General features: G+C 29.4%; 1 protein-coding gene across 2 annotated transcripts in view; it reads right to left on the reverse strand.

Moving 5' to 3' along the window:
• LOC144843719 (dachshund homolog 1-like) overlaps positions 1-15,354 on the reverse strand; it is a 52,750-nt gene that overhangs the window by 4,458 nt on the left and 32,938 nt on the right. For both annotated transcript variants that reach the window (XM_078700624.1, XM_078700623.1), the window contains exons 4-6: positions 13,165-13,275; positions 8,234-8,422; positions 618-701 (exon numbers count right to left, since the gene is read on the reverse strand). In XM_078700624.1, the coding sequence (XP_078556750.1) occupies positions 618-701; positions 8,234-8,422; positions 13,165-13,275 (384 nt within the window). The remainder of the gene's footprint in view (positions 1-617; positions 702-8,233; positions 8,423-13,164; positions 13,276-15,354) is intronic.

Genomic DNA, 15,354 nt, shown 5'->3' on the forward strand with positions numbered 1-15,354 from the left:
AAATCAACAAGTCAATGGGGTCCATTATTTCCAATGGGGTCCATTCTTGTATACACCAAAATAAATCGTAAGACCCAAACTAATCAAAAAACAGATTTGATAAACGTGGGAAAAAAGTGAAAAGGAATGGGAATAACAACAAGCTTTAGCATTTGCTACACGTTACATGCGTACGTGATTGAATTTCCACCATTTCACTTTTTGTTTCCTTAAAACTTCTTCTGGAGATTAGGACTCTAGACACATTTCCAATTTTAAAACTGACCTCACTAATTAATTTATTGTTTGTGATACATTCACTACATAAATTCAATCATAACTATTTGCAGATGCGGCAAGTTCATATTAAATATTCCATCCCAAAAGACTAAACTGACAAATATTTAAAATCACTAATGAAACATTAAACATTTTATTGAATTTAATTATATTTACATCATGCAAGTTTTATTTGCAAGTGATTTTTAACTGAAAAAAATAGATTTATAAAAAAGTTCCATGTAAGGTAACCAATAATCTTCTAAGGTGATAGGATACGCTTACAAATATTTTAACGTAATTAAGTACGTACAATATTTTTAGTTTTTTTAAACGTAAGTAATGCTATATTTTCTTACCTATCCTTCTCATTTCATTCTGGAGTTGCTTCTCGATTGCTTCGTTTAATTCTTTCTGCCTTATTATTTCTAATTTCATCTCAGCTAGAAAATAATAAAATATAACAAATTTCAATAATGGCTGGTCACATGATAACTTTAGTAAATTAATCAATTATTATGTTTTATTAACAGGTTTGGGGGCTGGGTGTTCAATGCATTACCTGTTAGTTAGTTGTAATAATTAACAAATAACCAACATCCTAATTCATTACCTAAACTGAAGCAACTTGTAAGCCTCAACATTTATAAATCCAAGTTCGATAAACTTGGTAACTTTTTGAGTTATAATTTACTCAAATTCTCTGAGGAATAAAGAGACAAGCAATTGTAATATTGAGGATGTTCAATTGCGCTGATTAATTTTGAACATGACAATATTTCATCTGTTTGTTATCAAGAACCCTATAACAATAATAAGTTATGACAAGGCAGGGTAATTGAAACACCATAGTATTTTTTACAAAACAATCAGTCTAGTATGAAACGTGTAAATCAGAAAATTAGATGATTCTAAATTAAAAATTGTTTGAAATTATTTAAAAAAAAATTTGTTTGGAAGAGCTGGATTAAGATTAAATTAATTTGAAACACCATAGTATTTTTTACAAAACAATTTTTACACATTTTTTTGGAAAAGATTAAATTAATTTCAAACTGGTAATTGTGTAAACCTATGTTATCAATCTAATATCATGACTGACAAAAGAAAATTATTTGATTTCAAAATATATTAACTTTACACTTTATTAATTATTAAAAAATCAACTATGCTTAATATTGTTAAAATGTACTGTTGTTTAAAGAAATATGTAAAGTTATAATCTAACAGTATTTTTTTCATTTTTTTTTTTAAATTGCTGTTCTACATCTGTCATATCACATCTTATCATTTCAGAAATAAACGTCTAATCATCGTCTCCAGTTACGACATTAATGTTAACCATATTTTTTTACAAATCCAGAATTTCTCATCATTAATTTCTACTCTTGGATGTGTTCCATCTCATTTTACAAATCATTAAAAACTATTTAATTGATTTAGATGTTCATACAAGAAATATAGGATGTGCATGCAAGATAAACATCAGATTTACTTCACAATAATTCTCTTTGAATCTAAAATCAGGAAATGTCACCATGAAATTAGGGTTCCAGTATATTTAATTTAGAGTAATTAATAAAATAATTTATGATTCAGAAATTCATTATAATAAAATGTCTTTTATAAATGATGTACTGACTAGGAAAATTTGGAAATAAAACAGTTTATAAAAAAGGTTACTGTATGATATTCTTTAGCAACGATGTTTCAATTTGTAAATAATAATTACTGAATATTTTAGAACAAAACATTGCATAATTGAACGTGATCAAATATTTTAGCAAATGATTTAGCATTTTGCTGTGACACACATTAAACTATGTGACGTCATACGATTACTGAGGTTACTGTCATCAAAAAATGATTTGACTGTATTGGCCGGAGCATTACAACCACAATAATCAGAAACAGTCTCGCACTTGTCACAAACCCTTAATTTTGATTGGCCAATAATGAAACATGCTTATCTTCGCTCAGAGATAACTAATTTGATTAATAAATATTGTTACGTTTTCCTCCGACAAATCATGCCCAATGACGATACTGTATTCTGTTATGTTTTTATGATTTTTTTTTTTTGGAAAGACAAAAAGAAATCAAATTACTACTGTTTAGTTGACCTGGGAAAGGATGTGGTGACAGACTTGTGGGAAATGTCACCACGTCATAGGTGTTCCCTAGAGTTGTGAAATGTTGCATGGAACTATGAAAACCTCTTCTGAAATAATTCAACATCATTATCATTATCATCAGCTAATATATGTTATCTGGATTGTATTTATCATTCAGTTGTACTAACTGACAGTTAATGCCTTTTTTCAAATCTACACAGCTGTTTATAGTAGAATAGCGCTTTAATGCATATAGCGGTTAACTAAACCGGTCCAGATATTATTAATCATTTCCTTGTTTTACAAGATGCATGTACTCTTAACAACCTGTTAACGTATTCTACGATCATAGTAACCTATCAGACACACTCATTTCATGTCTCATGTTTATTCACAACGAGAATAAACCAATTCAATACAAAGTTAATCTATTTGTTAACAGATATTTAGTTTAACTTTAAAAGCTAAATTTTGATATCTTAAGAGTCAATTTCACATTTCATTGTACATTGAATTTGGGAAGATAAACCATTTTAACAGACATTAGCTCAACTTGTTTTTCCAATAACTATAACCAAAATCTAATAATAAACAAAAAAGAAACTATTACATTAAAAAGCTACATGGTCTTAACATTTGAACAAAGCCAATTCATAAATCTAATAACTGAATAGCATGGGAACTGACAAAAATCGCTTTACGGTTGGCAACCGAAACAATTATCACCAATTGAGGAAATCTTCCAAATTTACCTGTCAGGATAAATTTAACATTCTGAATCAATCACGGACAACAGTTATATCCTACACAGCTGTAAAATAACCAATCAGATATAAGGAAGTTAATTGCTAAACCAATCAAAAGGATGGTTTCACATAATGCTACTGTCCAATCAGGAATAACAATTCCAATTTTGTTATATTCTACAGAGTCTGTCGCCCTCTTTTTGATAATTGGGAAAATAATGTTAACAGTGATTTTCTAATAATTTGGTTTTATTAGTGATTTTCAATTTGTGTAAGACATTTAGGTAATTATTATATCTATAGTTTAAATATTTTAAACTTGTTTAAAAGTTTACTTTGAATAATGTTCATCCTTATTTGACATAAATGTTTATGATTGCTACAATCTACAATTCTTATTTATGACATGTAATTCTCTTCATTTAAGAGTAATGGACGAAGATAATTAACAGCATATTAACACAAGACAAGCTTACTTTAATCAGCTATATAAATAAGGAACAGTTTGTTTACATCATACTGTAAGATATACAATTGTAATGACTGATTCTAGAAGGACAAAGTTGTTAAATCAACCAAATAACTAGATTAATATCAGCACAAATTAGCATCGCATTTGTCGATATAAAAGTACTTGTAGCCTAATATAGAAATTAAATTGGATAAGCATGTTTTTACGATGTTCAAGTGAGTCTGTGTTTTTTAGTATTAAACTCAACTATGGTTGTTTTGTATGTGTGGTAACGTCAAACGAATGTTTGTAGTTGGTTAAAAATACTACTTAAAGTCCTCTTGTTTTACAACCAATGGGGCAACCCATCGAACATATCCCATGATGAATGTATTACCAGTTACCCCTCCCCAGATAGTACATTCTCGAGTTCTTTGAAATGTTAGTGTGATAAGTAATTTGGAACATCCAATCTAATTAATTTCTCAAATAATTCCATGATATTGCTTTGGATATCTAGAAAATCATCAAATAACCAAAATAAATTTTATTGCAAATTAGCTTATATAAAAACATTGTTTAACTTTTTGTGTGCTGTCAAAGCCAGAGGGAGAGATGTTAAAATGGGAATGTTACAATTCTTCTTCTTGATATCAATCATTGATATCAAGACTATCATCAAAATAATCAGAGCATAAAGAAACAAACTGACAGAGTAATAAACTTTGACAATACTAGCGGAAAAATCTGGAAACTATCCCCCTTAATTTTCGGGAAAACTTCTACGAGAAATCGTTAGTGTTTTTTTATATCATGATTGACAGTTAGCAATTGGGTTAAGTAAGTATCTGATAATGTTTAAGAATTGTACAATTCTCAATGCACCAAATGAACGCATATGTAGCAACTGAACGCATGTCTTTTTTAGAACATTTCCTTTCCCTTGGGTTTTTTCAAGGTGAGAAGCTGTGATTCCCATTAAACATTTTGTTGCAATAGAAACAGTGTTATCAGTAGATCTGTAACCCACAAATATAACTATTACGATTTCCTATGCTTATACCTCAAGTTTAGATTAGGTTTCAGCTATACCTAAATTTCATCTTTCTGTTTCTGTCTATTTAACATGATTTCACTTTCTTGTAAGACAAAACAAAGAAAGTTGAATCTCCGGCATTTTTGGTATTAGCTCCTTTCTTAGAATTATACATTTCTCTGAATGAGAAAAATTCTCAAAATTTACAAAAATACAATCTAATATAATTTATACAGATCGAATATACCTAAATATTAAATAATTATGAATATAGGGTCGAAAATTTAACATAAGATACGGCAAGCATAAACCTCAGCAAGCATAAATCGGCCAGCAACCTCTTGCTTCTTTTAGTTTTTCTGACCTTGATAACTCAAGCTAATGTCCAAATACACAAACCAATCGATTAATTTTCAACAGGTTTCAAAGTGAGCCCCCAGGGCTTGCATTAAACTGACTTAATAGGAAGAGGGGGCTTTTAACCTGTCACCAACCCCCAGCATTAATTGTCACCATTGGGTACCCCACATAACAATCAAACATCTAATCAACACAGGCCTTAGCTAACTTGGGTCATTGACATATAAATGACTCCTCTACATATTCCACCATGGGTAAAATTAGCGTACAATTTCAAAGTATTGATTCGTTAATTTATTCTTGTTAATCTTCTCTATTTCGGTAAATGTGGTGATTCTCTGAATCCCCTGTGTAATGACTCGGAGTATTTAGCCTCCCTCTATAATCTCTGTATCTTCCTCCGCTGCTAATTGTTTACAAGTGCCTGTTACATATCTGTGCAATTAAATATGGCAGTTCGCAGCTAAGTCAATACAAACAGAATCTTTGCTTTGCACCTTTTTTTGGGTCAGTTACAACAGAAACATCTGCGAATAATTTAAGAAATGCCAAAAATGAAGAAAAACTGCACATATCAAGAAAAATCATTCAATAATAATTTGGAATATAATATCTTGATTAAAGCTATAATTTTATCGGGTTAGATTATGAAGTCTGTTGGCTGCGTTGATGGCAGTTCAGTTAATTATTGTGTGAAAATGCCAAAATAATTATTAACGATTGTTTTAATTTGTAAAAGATAATAACATTTAACAAAACATGACGTGTGTTTATTTTTATATTGTTTTTGAATGAATAGTTTCACTTTTTGCCAAAACCTACCTGCATGAGTTGACAAATTTGCATCAACTTCAATAAAATGTTAATATTTATAAATTTTAATCCACATTGTGGTTAACTATAGCTTTCTATCCTACTCTCTATAGTTTACCCCTGACACAATAAACCACCCTATTCCTCCCTTTATAAACTGGGTGATAAACATTAAAATAACGGAACCATAATCCTGAGGGAGTGTCGCTGGGCTAGTTTCTGCAGGAAAGCGTAATTTCATTTGCAATACTCAAAACTTTGTTCAAAGTTGGATCTAATTTAGCGGAGATGGTGGAGAAAGCATCAAGGGAGTTGAAGAAAGAATCGTACGATTGATAAACTGACAGGAAAAAACTAAAAGAATAAGGAGATCAATGAATTGTAACACTCACAGGAAAGACAGAGAAACCACTCATAAAGAACAATACATGATTTCATCTAACATATGCATAATGAAACACGAAAAATCACGTTTTTAACTCAACGTTTTCTTTCACTTTGATGTATTTTGTTTCAATTGTACATGGGAATATTATTTTGAACATACAAGTTGGCAGACTTATTAGTTTCAATGCGTGTGGTTCTTTCAAACACTATCAAACTTTATATGACACAAAATGTGATGGACTTGATGATGTCATACCACTACCATATTTGGGTATATCACTACCATATTTGGGCACATCGCACGTCAAACTATTTTGATAGTGTAGACATAGCTCAATATATTGTTATATTTTAAGCATTCTCACACTTGACTGAAAAAGTTTATTAATATATTTATACTAATTACCAATAATTAGACTAGTAGTGTAATCCTAAATTATCTTAATTGCGGTGTTACTAAATCTTCTTTTATCGAATTCTAGTGATTCTAGACATCTTCAACTATTTTCGGTTGGAATTAAATGGTTCATCCGTGACCCACTAACCTCAAATTCAATGTCATACTGTAATAAATAGGCCATGAATATAGGCCAAGCATATCTAGACATTGCCATGGTTACAGCACATAAATGTGATACCTTGATCATATAATGTCACTGAGAGGATACTGTTTTCCCTGTAACATTTGAGTGACTGAGAGTGACTTGACAATTTTTTATTTATGCCATTCATTCATATTATGTCTTTTATGATTTTTTACTGAAATGTTACTGATTCGGTAGATCTACAGAATACACAAAATAAAAAGATACTGTAGGTAATGACAACCCAATAACTTTTGGTAGAAACAGTACACTCCATTATTGCTACGGTGTTTAAGAAACCTGTTACTTATGGTATTTTGAGGATATGCAGAACATAACAGGCCAAAAATATATTTTGCCATCTTTTGTTTTCAAATTAAACAGCTTTTAATAGTTAGTTCTTTGTTGGAAGAGTTGTGGCTCATTGTCTAATAATAATTACTTTCATGTGTAACTGTTGAATGATGAGTAAATCCAAAATTAGTAATTTACAATATGGAATGGATTCCCAGTAAAAGAAAATAAGGAAAGTAAAACAGCAAATATTTAGAGTATATAATTAGATTTTCACAGTTCATGCTTTTTTGTTCATATTAACACAGGCCTATATTTAGAAATTACCTAGATCAATAATACTATATTATTATTAATGTGAAGTTTGATCACATGGCCTAACTTAAAAAATTAGTTTTGTCAAGAAACAATAAAAATGCTCTATATTTCATCCTTTTTAAACCACTTTCCCAAATCTTGTTTATACCTAAATATGGCAATAGAGTACAAACCAGTCATCTACAATGGCTGTAAGAAACTAAAGTTCATCACACTATTTAAACCTTTAAAATGTTGTTTAAAAACCAGCTTTTCAATTTCAAACATCTATTTGTGCAATCGGAAGATAAAGATTCCAATCGACGACGTTTAGGTCATAAAGTCATTTTGATGATTAATATTTCCCTACATTACATATGTAAGCCCCTTCATGTTGGTGATTTTTGTATGTGAAAATGTTGTAGACGTGCGATAAGGTTAATTGGGATCAAACACATTTTAGTTGTGTGAGGTCAGGCCACATAGCCTGTCACATCGCTTCTAAATCTATTGGGTATACTTTGTAATTACTTAGTAATAAGCTGGATTTTAAATAATGATTAAATGTTAACAGTCGTAAAGTTATGGGAGTTTAAGACTGATTATTCTAGGATAAAACAGATTTTTAACGACTTTACAACTTAAGAAATGTCCTGATTTGGCTTCAGTTACATGCATGATACCATGATGAGTATATCATTCAGGCACTGAATGCTTGTCAGTATACCGTAGATGACACTTTGTAATTGTTTTTGTATATCTCAGAGCAAACATAATTTCTATGTATATTTTATATGCAAATGACAATAAATGGAAGTATATTTTCACTGATGAATGAATGAATTAATTAGTAGAGTTTATCTGAAGCTTTTATTTTACTAGTTTATACTCACTTCGTTCAAGATTAATCTGTTTTTCTTGTTGTTTAGCATTTTCCGCAGCCACCTTCAAAAGTCCCTGGATGTTTGTAAGTAGTGTTTCGATCTGTGAGGGCCCATGTGATGAAAATGATTCCGACATTTCTAGGATACTCTGTGATGACTGGCGTTCGTGTCGCTCCATTGTTTCTGAATGCGATACTCCTACAAAAGTAAATGAAAATTCAAAATTTGTTCAAATTTAAGACAAATAGGAATGTAATATGGTTTTTTAAAAATTGAATTTGTGTAAATACTTTATTTGTCACGCCCATTTTTTTTTCTTTATTTCCATTCATCATACACAGTCATTATTAACAATAATAATCATAGTACAAAGACAAAAAATGAATGGAACATAATATTATAACATAACATAGAAACTTCATTAACAAATATGACAAACAAGATTTAAGTCAACAAAATGTCAAATGTAATGACATAATTTGTTTAACAAACTTTGACTACTGTAAAGCTATGTCTACACTATCAAACTAGTTTGACAAAAAAAGTGTGATGTGCCTATATATGGTAGTGATATCATCATGTCCATATATGGGCACATCCAATTTTTTTTCTCACATAAAGTTTGATAGTGTAAACACATGGTAACAAATTTTTTTTTTCAAACACTTTCACAATGTTTGAAACAATATGGGAAACCTTTCTAGTCTCACTTGAAACAGAAATTGTGCCAATCAAATCACTTCCTTCTAGGCCCATAGGGAGCTAGCTTTTTTCTCTTATAACTAATCATTTCCTGTACTATGATAGAAAAAAAAACCCTTCCCTGGGTGGGGAGCTTCTGGTCTTTATTCTTCATCAACATAATCTCTAGAATACGATGAAATTGAGAAATTAGAGAACATTTGCACTAATGTAGCATAGTAGCATTTTGAATTAGCTTATTTATTGTTGCACCTTCATAAATAGTACAATTGCAGTACGAAACTATGTTTCTTACTCATAATCCAGATCGATATATCGGTTTTTGATAATCACACTTTCCAAATGAAAATATTAAAATATAACTAAAACAAAATGAAACCACATGATTTGCTTATTTACCGGGAGAAAAAAAGTCAAAACTCCTAATCAGTTTAATTTTTTTGTTATTAAATCTAAAATTTAAGACAGAATAATAAAGTTAAAATTTCTATTATTTCGTTACAAGATTTAGTTCAAAATCTGTTTTGATTTCCCAATAAATTAGATAATGTAAAAGGAGTTTTTCCTGATTCGTTTTGTGAATGAAATGCTATTAAAAATTGCTGACAAATCATAGGTATACCACCGGGCATGAATGGTTCCTGGGATTGATGCTTCCTGAGATCCCCAGGGTCTTTTAAACACCTGGAAAACCCGGGAAATAAAAAACCACCAAAAGCTAAAGGATTACAAGGAAAGTATAAAAGTTAAGCAGGTCAATGGGTAAATGAACATGTGGTATCGTCTTTATCTCCAAATCGAGAATTTAAATACTAAAGAGTTCTCATTTACAGTCATAACTATTTCCTGTAGCTCATTTTCAATTATAACAACAATTGGAAATCCTAAGAGATATGGAAAATGGCACAATTGCCAGCATCTGTATCTATTATAGTCTTCTGTGTGTTTAATCAAATGTAAAACTCAGGAAATGTTTTTCGTGCAAGATGCAACAAACAGGAAAACAATTGATTTAATGTTATATCAACCTGCCAACGCGTGACTGTTAAAACAAGATAGCACCACAATAGTACATTCCCGATTATAAAAACATTATCATTCCCGACGGAAAGGAAATAATTACAAAATGGTTTACGTTAAACACCACTAATTGATCTACTTTTGCACGGCAATTTAATTCAGAAAATAACACAATCTGGGTTCCACCGAAAAGAAGATTTATCCATGGGCATTCCCTCAGGAAAAGTATAATAAAGAGTATTATATATCGATAATAATGATTCATCGGTTACTGATTATATACACATGACAAAATATGAATAGTAATGCTATTTATTATATTAGTAAATGAATCATCTAAATCACCCATACATGCCCAATTAATCATAACAATTTGATAAGATCAATGGTTTCAAATTATAAGTACATTTATTAGTTGGGTTCACAGCAGAACAATGGTCTGAATAAGGACTTAAACGTGTACTTTTATATTGAAATTAATATGATTTATGAACAGTGTGAATGAATAAATGGATGAATAAATGAGTTTAAATAAATGAATAAAAGAATGCATGAAAGAATTAACGAATGAAAAAGTAAATGAATGGATATGAATGAATATGAATGAATTGATGAAAATAAAAAGAAGGGATGAAAAAAGAATGAATGTGGTATCACCTTTATGTTCAAATGAATGAATGAAAAAATGAATGAATGAAAAGAATGAATGAATGAAAGATGGATGAAGGGATAAATGAATGAATTAATGGAAATATTAAATGAATGGATAATAAACGAAGTAAGGAATGGAATAAAAGGAATGAAGAAATGAACAATCTGGTAGTGTTACGAAAATTCATGTTTAAAAAAAAAAACTGTTGTCATTATTAAAGTTATAACTAATGGATCCATCGTATCTAGCATAGATCAATTCATACAAGATTCATTTATGATTATCGATTAGAGTAATCCAATTTCAGCTTTCTTATACTCTTAATTACCCAATCAGCTACTTGTTTATATTCTTATAAATACAGTGACTGTATTAATTGGTAAGCGTCGATAATATTAACAAAATATTGTTTATCATGAACCAAATATTTACAATAAGTATGAAATATTCAACATATTGTAATTTGGTTTAATGATGGATCACATGATCATAAAACATCTATTCCTAAATTTAATTCTAACAAATACAATATAATAAATTAATTAAAAAACAGTAATAAAAACTGAAACTAATTTGAGTACTTAAAAAAAATATCAAAAGCAAACTGTTGTATTTAGTCAAGTTTTCAATATTGATGTGTTGTCATTGTTGTTTGCAGGAAACATAACTCAATATCAAAACTCTGTGAGCACTTTAGAAATGACAAGGAATAACAAAATACAAACTTATGTTTTGTTCATTTAATAAATAGAAATCAAAATAAGATATTGCTTTCTAGGTTAGATAAATAGTTAGGAATAACTACATTATTTTGTTAAGTGAAATCTAATCTAGAAATAATATTTTGTTTATTAGGCACACACATTAGTACCTACTGTGTATTGTCAATCATCAAACGTTGAATTATTTTATTGAAATAATTCAAATGGGAACTTAAAATTGAAAAACAGCCAGATAAACAAATAATAAAAATAATTTACTGTTTTTATTAAAAAGTCTCATACTAGAAAATAAGTAGTCTACTGCCCTCTATAATCTGGTCTATTTTAAAAACTGTCTTTAGAAATTGAACAGTTTAAGAAAGAAATAATCAGAACCTAAATACTGATCATTAAATATGTTATTTAAATTTCAATTTATTTGGAATAGAATTTAGTTGTTTTTTTTAAACAAAAAGAATATACTAACAGCATAATTTTTAAAGCATTAACATTTTAACTTTTCTTTTTGTACTTTATATATTGTCGTCAATTTTAAACATACAAGGTATTTAGATCTTAGAAGGCCCAGACATTTTTTTGTTAACCAAATAAATGAAATGAAAAAATATTTGTTGTAAAAACTTGTAATGTAAATAGGAAGATAAAAAGTATGGATTCACATCAAGACAGCTGAAGCAGCAAAGGGCAACGTATAGGACCTTAATAAAACGGCACATAACGCCGGCTCAACAACAACAAAATAAAGATGTTCACATAAGATAACTATTGTTCCACAGGTGATTTTTACATCTGTGGTTACGAATATTAAGAGATATTCTCGCGTTGGTTAAGTTTTTCGTTCAAGGCTGTTCCTGTTCTGATACAGGTATTAGACAAGTTCATCAACACCGCATTATGACAATGGGTCACATGACCAACAGACAGAACATAAATATCGATACTATCTGTTAAACAAGGTTAATTATAAAAAAGTATCTGATGATCTATTTATAAAATAATAATTTAAATAATTAGAACAATTAATAGTAAAAGAGAATAGATTTTTAAAATAATTTGGAAACAAGAATCAGGTATAAAAATAATTGTGATGTACAATAAAAACTTGTTAGTATGATCACCTGCATCCTGTCGGAATGCACGGAAGCTTGTTAGGAAGTAACATACTTTATTACTATTAGTGGTTATCTTTTTCAGTAGTCAATTCAATTATTATTTTATATTTCCTCAGATTATATAGAATTACTATAAAGTATGCACTGTTTGTTTATATAGTTATCTTTACAATGGTCTAATAATAAAGTTAAATGACCTAATATTTCAAATATAAATAAATTTGGCTACATTTACGGAAATCTCTATTATAAACAATTTTAATGCAACCATAACATTTTAAAAAAACATTGTATTCATTTGAAAAAAAAAAACCATCTTCAATTAAAAGAGCTATATCAAAGAATCAAAACTTAAATGACAATGAATCGGATTGCAGTTTGGAACTTGACAGGAAATACTTAAATAACTAATTAAATACAAAGAATGAAAATCCAAGCTCCTTCTTGATTAATAGTAAATTATTAGGTTTTAATTTAATTCACAGTTTTGTAAAAATTCCTGTATTTTATCTTAGGGTGGGTTGAACTGTCTTTTTGATTTATATGACTTTCCCCCCCCCCCCCCCCACCCATGACTGAATTACTTTTCATTGTATATGCGATTTTATATATTAACAAATATGTCATTGTGTATTATCATGTATGTTATATTTTGGAAATAAATTGAAATTGAAATACTGGATTCCACTAAAGCATACCACTAGCCTTTTGAATTGTTAAGCGTGTACTTACTTGTAGGCATCTTGGAATGGTAGGAGTTGTGATGTGCTATTGGTGGTGGTTGCAGTGAAGGTACCATTGATGGCAGGCCATTCTCTTGCTGTTGTTTGTTGTGAAGATGTGCTATAGAAATAGAATTATAAAAATATTCTAACACAACTGTTTCTTCTTTATATTTTTCTTTATATTTTTCTTTTCAATTTGATGAAAATTTTCAGAAAAAGATAAAGGATTTTATTCAATAGAAAACATAAATTTACCTAAATAAATAAAAAAAACAATATAAACACTAAACAAAAATCAACCAACATAATTTCTAATTGTTGTTCTTTAACACCAGCAACATTAATGTTTTCGACATCATGTTTTAATCCATCATCACTATCTGACATTAAACATCACATTAATGTATGACCCATGTTGCAGCCAACATCCTGGGTCACAACATTACAGGTGATTGATTATACATTGTATCGTTCATCTTGAAGTAATTCACTTCACAAGTTGAAGTGATTGAAATAAACTTGAATAAACACATAAAAGTCAGTGAAATAAATAAAACAATGTTACTAGTGTTTACATTTATTGTGAATGTTACTTAAGTGACATTTTTTGTTTGTTCCAGATTAAAGCTAAAATTCATTGATGTTTATACTAACAAGATTTAAAGTATAATTCTAACTGATGATACTGTGGTATCTTCAATTGATGGCAAAGAATGACAATTTTGTTTTGAAATGAACTCATAAAAGTGTTCAATATTTGTCTATGATATGGCAATAATGCCAATTAAAAGTTAATTTAATAAACATAAAATATGTATTTATTTATGTTTTTCATGTTAAGATAAATGTTAATTGCAAATGCATGATTCATTTAATGATTTATTTCCCTCTATTTTCGCAGGGTACGTGTCATGATTGTCCGTAGAAATCAATTAATCGTTTTAAGTCGCATTTAATAGCTGGTAGAATGAACTAAGAGCCTTCATTCTTTCACATCAAAATATTTAGATAACTTTGTTAAAGATGAACAAGAAAGGAAAATGTAATCAGATGAAATATTGTGATATTGCAATTTCTAAGCTAACAGTATATTCCCAAGGTGAAATATGAATAACTCTTAATTGATTGCCTTTCGGCTCCAAATGTCAGGTTAAAATATTAAATAGCGCCCTCAGGGTGTGTGTGAAAGGTTAGCAGTACTGCCCTTTTCATCGAGTGATTGAATATTTTAAGATTGTACATATTTTAATTGGTATATTAGCGCTAAAGGTGTGGGCCAAAAAGTTGTCCTATTATTATTTATACAGTTGCAAATATCAAAGGTTTATTTCATATATGATGATACTGTATATTTCTCTACAAATGGTGATTAGGTCCAAATTGTCACTGGGTTTCCTCAATCAGGAAAAAAGACACTTGGCACTTGAATCAATCAATCAATTGTCATAGAAACAAAAATTACATCCACATCAGTGAAGCAGATTATGAATATTCTAAATGTAAAATTTGAATGTGCTCTCTGACAATACATTTTAAAATGCTTTCTTTTAACTACAGCAGCAATATGTCACATGTCACATATAAAACAATTTTTAAATTCAAACTGGCCCTAATTCTGTCAACAATAGCACATTTTACCACCAATAATTCCAAGTTGGTTTATAAATAATGTTCAATGGGTCAATATGGTAACAAGGTTACATATTGATACCATCAAAACTCTATCTATCTAGAGATCAAGTAATTGCCACTTTTAATATCAGATTTCCATTAAGAATTTCTTGAGATATATGGCAAATGTATCATCAAATAATTTATTCTATTGGTAACAAATACATGCAATTGAAATGTACCGCTTTACGTTTTATTGTTATTTTCATTTCCGTGTCTCATGTTTTGTTTGCTTTTGAATGTTTTATTTTGGCGTCCCTGACACAAGCTTTTGCTTTTTTGGTTGACGCCACCATTTTGGAAATAAATGTTGATTTTGATGATAACAATATGAAGAATCTTTGGAGAATAAATAATGTTTCCCTTCTTAATTACCTTCACAAAATAATGGTTTTCAATTTCTTTGTATTCATAGTGAATGGTCTACTCCCAAAAGCCCACAACTAGGATTTTTATTGGGGTTCTAATTTCTACAAAAGTTGCAAACAACTTGATCTTGACTAGTTTAGGCCTATCTACAATTCTT

The sequence above is a fragment of the Antedon bifida genome, chromosome 5, assembly GCF_963402885.1.
Source record: "Antedon bifida chromosome 5, ecAntBifi1.1, whole genome shotgun sequence".
Taxonomy (NCBI): Eukaryota; Metazoa; Echinodermata; class Crinoidea; order Comatulida; family Antedonidae; genus Antedon; species Antedon bifida.